The 8,174-nt window shown below is 35.6% G+C and overlaps 1 protein-coding gene across 1 annotated transcript; it reads right to left on the bottom strand.

Annotated features, from left to right (window-relative positions):
* Positions 1-623: 623 nt before the first annotated feature.
* On the bottom strand, positions 624-7,506 carry LOC134662703 (uncharacterized). The gene is made up of 5 exons (XM_063518976.1): positions 7,503-7,506; positions 5,829-6,020; positions 3,821-4,008; positions 2,371-2,540; positions 624-843 (listed from the first exon to the last, which is right to left on the bottom strand). Exons 1-5 carry the CDS (start codon positions 7,504-7,506, stop codon positions 624-626), a joined length of 774 nt encoding a protein of 257 aa, XP_063375046.1.
* Between the last annotated feature and the right edge of the window lie 668 nt (positions 7,507-8,174).

Raw genomic sequence — 8,174 nt, 5'->3', positions numbered from 1 at the left:
CGAAATCACCGAAAAAACTGGAAACCCGGTTTTGCTGTTGCACAAAAACCGAAAAACCGGTTTTCTAAAATACGCACGGTTTTGTGACCCCTAACTCTGATGTTTGCATTTCTAAATGACTGGTTGGGAAGATTATAATAACCTCGGAGCGTTTTATAGTACATTGTGCAACGTGGGGAGTAAGTGCAATATTGCACGAGAGTCTATTATATTCAGGACAGCTGTAGACTGGAATGAATTAAAGACGCGAGTAACAATATTCTTACTCCTGGAGTTACACACAATGTTTTTATCACGCTTGCGAAGGAAAAAAATAAATTTTAAGCGAAATCATTCTCTAATACTTACGGAGACATTTCAATATTAAATATTTTTAAGCATTAAACAAAAATACTAAATAATACGTAAACGTCGGTATCACTACATAGTATAAAACGAAGTCGAAGTCTGTCTGTCCCTATGTATGCTTAGATCTTTAAAACTACGCAACGAATTTTGATGCGGTTTTTAGGGTTCCGTACCAAAAACGTACAAAAGGAACCCTTATGTTGCGACTCTGTCAGTCTGTCCGTCTGTCACATCGCTAAATTAGAATCCAAAAACAACACATAGCATCAATACATTTATTTCTCAATTTCATTATGTTTATATTCTGGGTTCTTCCAGTAGACCACTCTGACTGTCGCACCTTCTTCGCAAGTAACGCCGTAGCGTTGTCCTAGGTCATCTAGATTGAAGTCCTTCACGGTACTCCAGTGGTCTTTCTTGGCAATCTTCTTAGTGCCTATAGACGTCACCACAGCACTGGCAGCGGCGACATTTTGTGCCACACATGCCCAGCGTCTAAAATATAGGCATTTTATATCATTAACTTTATATCATTAACTTTAGCTTTATATTCATAGTGCCAGTTCTAAGATATACCTATAAGGTGAGTTCGGGTAAGTTTCGGACGTTTTTAGGTGGGTTGAGATGATGTTGGATTATTTTTTTCTCAGCTTGTGGATAGGGTATGGACATGATTCAATTGATAATAATGAAATTCTCTATATAATAGAATTTTATTATCTTTCTAGACGTTGTAATGAGCGTGTAATGAGTGTTTAAATATAGGAAACAAAATAAATTGACAGCATTCTTTTTTTACCCGATGGTGTAAGAACGGACGGGCCTATAAGTTCGGTCCTATTGCCGGTATCATAGTTTACTATTGCAAAATAACCGGTATTGATTAATATATAGAAGAATTGGCCTAGGAGTAATTCGGGCTATCATATCCGACCCGATTTTTATTTTATTGCATTTTTCTGTCCGAACTTACACCATGCGCTCAATTTTCAATTATGGTTGCCAAACTTTAGATGTGGAGTCAATGAACCCGTGTAGGGTCAATAAACCACGTGGGTTCATTGACACCATAAGCGCGTTAGGTTGAAAAAAGGTGATGAAAGAGGATTTTAAGGATTATTATGTCATAGTAAATATATTAAAAACGGGTCACTCACGTATTCGTGAAACATGTCGAGCGTTTTTCGACTTAAAATACGTGAGTGACCCGTTTTTAATATATTTACTATGTCTTTGTCTCACGGAAGTTTTGTTATTAAGATTATTATGTCTGCGTTTTTATTAATTATAATGATGGAAACATATTTGTTTAAGAATAAGAGATTAATTAAGTATGTGAGGTTACTTAGTTAAGTGTAGCGATCAATACAAGATGATTTGGGAGCTTTATTGTGATTTAATATCTTCTGTTAATCATATTTACCTAATACCTACCTAATTTAATCAGATATAATGGTGACACGAATAAAGTTTGAGCTTGAGAATTCCACTTCGGGTAAGACCGGATCTCGGCCTACAGGCATCGTATCAAAATTCCTAATATACAGATTTGTCACAAATTTAATAAAAATAACATGGAATCTGTAAAAGAAACAAATAAATCTTCAACTTGCCAGTTATTCAAGAAAAACTGGCGAAGGGTAATACCGGACACAAAAAAAAAACACATTTTTTGGACGTTTGCACTTAACCGTATATATCTTGCGACTTGTTAGACGGAGCGACAAGTGCGTCCTGAAGGGGGGTGCGGGACAAAACAGCGCATTGCATCACCTTGCCAGCATTAAAAAAAAGCCCCGCAACAGGCAGAAGTTTGAATCATACGATCTTACCCGGTGTCCGATCTTAGTCGAACTCATGTTATATAGTGTAAAGGAACTCACAGATTGGCAGTTCGCCGGACGATATCCGGCCTGTCAGTTGTTTGGTACTGTGACCTTTTGCGTATAACTGACAGGCTGATGATATCGTCCGGCGAACTGGTAATCTGTGAGCCTCTTACTTAAACTTACTAAAACTTACCTCGCCCTTGCGAATTCCGTCGCTATTCCTAATTTTCTGAATCGCGGATGAACAATCAGACCTATGTCGTCGTAATAGGAATCAATTTGCTGGTCCTTCATATGTTTAATCAAATCAAAATTAAATATGTTCTCCCATTGTAAATATAGTCGCATCTCATCGGTTTCTGGCTAAAAAATAAGAAACATACTTATTAGAACGAACGAATACAACATTACACTATATATGTATAAGGTCAATGTGGCTAATTCCGTCATAGGGTCTATTCCGTCCACGAGCGTAGGTACTTAAGTAGGGGAAACTGTTGTACCTTGGACATGGTTTTACCTCGGACAGGTGGCAATATTTCCACATTGCCACGGTTATTTAAATATTTCATTTATATTATTTGAAACGTTATTATTAAGTATAAAAAACAAGCTATCAACGAAACTTGAGAGCGGCTAGTAACTCAAGAAAAAAATTAAAATATGAATTGTGTTATGAAAAGTCAGTATTTCGAACTTTACATCAAGGTTTATTATTTCATGTTTTGCTAATAGATAGTAAAACTTAATATAATAAGTTAAACTTACGTTAATTAGGTACTCGATGGTAGGATCATTTCAGCCTAATCTCAATTGGAAGTGCTAATTACCAAGCTTACTTTTCCAAAAAGTTGGTTTGTTTGTGTCTCGGACAACGAAAATAGGTTGTACCTTGGCCCGTACTTGCTACTTACTGAAAATATTTTTTTTTTACTTAAAGTTTCATATTTGCCGTATTTATAATTATTAGTTATATGCGTTATAAGTTACCCAGTAATCAATTTTAGAAACAATGCATAAAATGTTTTCAGCAAAAATAAAAAAAATACCATTGCTAAGTATATTTTTCGAAGGTAATACTAGAAAAATCTATTCAATGGCGTAAATATGCTAAAAATATCTATGATTTCATATATAAATATTTTTTCTATGTATAAATTATAAATTAATTAATTAAAATTATCATGTCCGAGGTACAACGGGAAATGACCAAGGTACATCAGGGGTGTTGTTCCTTGGACACTTTTCCCCATTTTTTTCGTCAACGTATCCCATCAAAATAAATAAACTGATCGTTAAATTTTGTATCGTAATAGATAGTTTATTAATGTATCTTATAAGATTCGGATATACAATAATTCTACAGCCATTAGTTTTTTTTTCTAAAATTCATAAAAGAAAAAACTGTCCGAGGTAAAACAGCTTCCCCTACCTATATTTCTTTGATTTTCAATCGTAGGAAAAAATCTGCTTTTGATTGCTGAAAATAAAAGCAATCGCTGCATTGTCGATGAAATTATCAATATTGTTCGTTGTTCGAGAAAAACGCTAGTACACGGAATAGTCCCTAAGACGGAATTAGCCACATTGACCTTACTCAGTTGGGCCCATTAAAATAAAAATCTGCAGTTATCCCACTCTACCTGTAGCTTTCTAAATAAGTCCCGCCGTTCCACTGTAATCAACGACATCATGGAAACGCCTACTATTTGTCGAACATTACTGTTTTCGTCGTCTTCACAACATATCATACTAAGCGAAGCAGGATCTTTAATTAATTCACTTATTAGTAATTCGTATTCCTTTACCGCTTTTGGATTTTGTGAAATACCTGTAAATAAACAAAATAAAAATAAAAACAGAAATAAACGGCAGAATAAATAACGCACCTCCAGTGGCCTATTTTATAAAGCTACAAGTTACAATTTACAAGCGGAAGTCTCGTTCTAACACATAGCTTTATAAAATAGGCCACTGAACGTTAATACCCAAGTTAGTACCCTGAGTGAATTCTGAATAATTTAGGTTAAGTGGGACAAGATGGTACTTAAGAAATTTATTCATTGATGTATTTCTTTCGAAATAAATGAAAAAAATAATCTTATAATTGAAATATCCAGACTTATTTAAAGAAGATGTTTTATTTAGCACAAACTATTATCGAATGCTTATACTTTACACAGAGTTCTCAATTTCCACTCAAATTACTTAATAGATAATAGAATGTAAACTATAAAAACCGGCCAAGTGCAAGTCCGACTCGCGCACCGAGGGTTCCGCACCAACAACAAAAAAATAGAACAAAAAAATCGTGTTTGTTGTATGAAAGCCCCCCTTAAATATTTATTTTATTTTATTTTTAGTATTTGTTGTTATAGCGGCAACAGAGATACATCATTTGTGAAAATTTCAACTGTCTAGCTATCGCGGTTCATGAGATACAGCCTGGTGACAGACGGACGGACGGACAGCGAAGTCTTAGTAAAAGGGTCCCGTTTTTTACCCTTTGGGTACGGAACCCTAAAAAACAACCATAAATAATATGGCCAGTATGAATCAATTGATTTAATTTTTATTTGTAATCTTAATTTTTTTTTATTTAATAAATACTTCATTTCCTAATAAATTTGATATTGTTTGCAATGTTTCGACGATCATGATAAGAAGAGAAGAACACAATTGGTATCAATAATTTATGTTTTATAGTGTAATTTTTATCATGAAATAAAGAAAATCTAAATCTACATTTTTATGCCCAATAGCCTATTGGCAATTAATTGAATTTAATTGAGTCATTGAGTATAGCTGATCGGCAACTAAATTATTTTTGAAATTATATTTCAATATACTTGGTCAACCAGATCTTGACAGTAGAAAAAGGCGGCAAATTTGAAAAATCGCCTACATTTTTCAAATTTGCCGCCTTTTTCTACTGTCAAGATCTGGTTGAAAATTTGAATATCGCACCTTTTTTTACTGACAAGATTTGGTTGACCAGCTATAGTTACATCTATGTAGACCTAAATAGACATACTAGCGAATGATAAAAGACGTAAAAATACTTATAAAAAGAAGAATTTGGTAAACGACAACGATAACATTTTTGGGACCAGAATTAGGCATAAATGCATAAGTCGAAACACGCTACCCATGTTGATAATTCTCTAAGTCAATCAGCACCGTTGATAGCAATATTTGGTGAACGATGAGATTAGATGGGCATAACACCTTAAGTATGTACCTAACCCATCTTGTCCCACTCTCCCCGACCGAAATAAAGAAATACCTATTGAGGAACACATACCTAATTTTTAATTTTCAAACAAGTTAGAAACAAGTTTTTCACTCATCATCTTCCTCGCGTTATCCCGACTTTTTGCCTGGGGTCCGCTTGGCAACTAATCCCGAGAATTGGCGTAGGCACAAGTTTTTACTAAACCGACATCCATCTAACCTTCCAACCCAGAGGGGAAACTAAGCCTTATTGGGATTAGTCCGGTTTCCTCACGATATTTTCCTTCACCCAAAAACTCATTGGTACGAGCCGGGATTTGAAGCCGCGACCTCCGGATTGAAAGTAGCACGCGCTTACCGCTAGGCCACCAGCGCTTCTTCAAACAAGGTACCTACTTAATTATTTATTCTAATTACCTGCCATTTTCAAAAGTGTTTCGTCGTGAATGTAATATTGTATATACAAATGTACGGCTTCGTCGATCCGGTTTTCGGGTAAATCCTGAATGCGCAACTTCACCAACGAACCGTCGTTTCTTGTTGCTTGAAACGTGGGCCACACTCGATGAGACATTTTGTATGTGTAGACCTCCTTATGTAACTGAATACCTTAAAATAAAGGAAATAATCAAATTTAAACTGTCGTGAGTTACCAACCAGCGGGGAAACGAACCATATTTTGATATGATGGTTATGATGCGACTCTGTCCGTCCGTCTGTCACATTGCTAAATATCTCGAAATACTTAAATCCCCGATATATATAAACTATTGCTCGTTTAAAGGTACCTATAAGATATTGTCCTCAAGAAATCCTAAGTCTGATGAATAAAAAAAACACATTACATGGATCACTTACCTGTAGGTATGTCCAAGAGAACTGTAACAATAGTGCAGTCGCAATTCATGTGTTCAGAAATATAAACGCTCCCTGTATGTGTGTATATACAGCTGCCAATGCCAAGCGGACGGAGTTCCGCAGAATAAAAAAAAACAAACGCAATAAGTACACATTCACACCATTTTTAGGGTTCCGTAGCCAAATGGCAAAAACTATAAGAACTATACTGTTGAAACTTGGTAAGTAGATGTATTCTGTGAACCGCATTAAGATTTTCACACAAAAATAGAAAAAAAAACAATAAATTTTGGGGGTTCCCCATACTCAAAAAATTTTTTTCATGAAACCCATACGTGTGGGGTATCTATGGATAGGTCTTCAAAAATGATATTAAGGTGTCTAATATCATTTTTTTCTAAACTGATTAGTTTGCGCGAGAGACACTTCCAAAGTGGTAAAATGTGTCCCCCCCCCCTGTAACTTCTAAAATAAGAGAATGATAAAACTAAAAAAAATATATGATGTAGAGTATCATGCAAACTTCTACCGAAAATTGGTTTAAACGAGATCTAGTAAGTAGTTTTTTTTAATACGTCATAAATCCCCTAAATACGGAACCCTTCATGGGCGAGCCCGACTCGCACTTGGCCGCTTTTTTTATGGGTTCAATCTGCATCATCATTGTTGTTGATGGTTTGTGGCTTTGTGATAAATACAAAGATAAGATAAAGATTTTTTATTTGCAAGAATAGGTACTTAACTCTAAAATACATACCTCAGGTCTCATCTCATGTCATATTTAAGTCAAAGTATTAGTACAACTAGCAAAGGTCTTGCATTCCGGAATCCCGACATTCCGGAATCTCTGACACATTTTCCGATGTTACTCGTACAATCACGGATAGGGTTTGCAATCCGGATCCGAAATGTATGAAATTATCCGGATCTGGATCCGGATCCGCGGATATTCCCATACATTTCGGATCCGTCGTGCAAACCCTAATCACGGATCACTGAATATCGAAAGTTCCGGAATTTAATTTAATTACGCTTATTGGAATTTAATGTGTTTATTATTAAAATTTGCCATGAAATTACACTATACCGGTGTTATTTATTAGTCGAAGGCATCGAAGCTGACAAAAGTTGGAAGACTAGCAGCATGCATTAACGTTTTTGGTCATTAAATGAACTAATATTGTATGTCTTTACTTTCCACACTTGCTAAAGCAAAACGATATATTTACTTACCCATTATCGAAAAAACAAAATATCCAAATATTTCTAAACCATTTTCCGATATTACAATCCCGGAATTGATATCACTGAATATCGAAAATTCCGGAATTTAATTTAATTAGGTTTATGTGAATTTAATGTGTTTATTATTAAAATTTGCTAATAAATTACACTATGCCGGTATTATTTAGTCGAAGCTGACAAACATTGGAAGACTAGCAGCATGCATTAATGTGCCTGGTCATTAAATTAACTATTGTATGTATAACCATCTCGTCCCGTGGGTGTAGTATCCAGGGATGTTGCGGATGCCGATTTTTTGACATCCGCGGATGCGGATGCGGATGCGGATTTTTCGAGGCTCACATCCGCGGATGCGGATGCGGATGCGGATGTCAAGATAGGTACATAAAAAACGTCAAATATTACATTTTAGTAATTTTTATTTCAAAAAACCGGCCAAGTGCGAGTCGGACTCGCGTTCCAAGGGTTCCGTACAATAAGTCCCACTCACGCTTGACTGCTAATTTCTAATAGGTTTTTTTGGCTAATTACTAAATTACCTAGCAGTCTAGCACTTCCGCCGATGCTAAGACGTTCCTGTACCGAACTGTTCCACATCCGCATCCGCATTAAATCCGCATCGATTTTATGCGGATGCGGATGCAGATGCGGATGTTGAAA

The sequence above is a fragment of the Cydia amplana genome, chromosome 3 (genome assembly GCF_948474715.1).
Source record: "Cydia amplana chromosome 3, ilCydAmpl1.1, whole genome shotgun sequence".
Lineage (NCBI taxonomy): Eukaryota > Metazoa > Arthropoda > Insecta > Lepidoptera > Tortricidae > Cydia > Cydia amplana.
The sequence above is the reverse complement of the archived record's forward strand: the minus strand, read 5'-3'. Positions and strand labels throughout refer to the sequence as shown.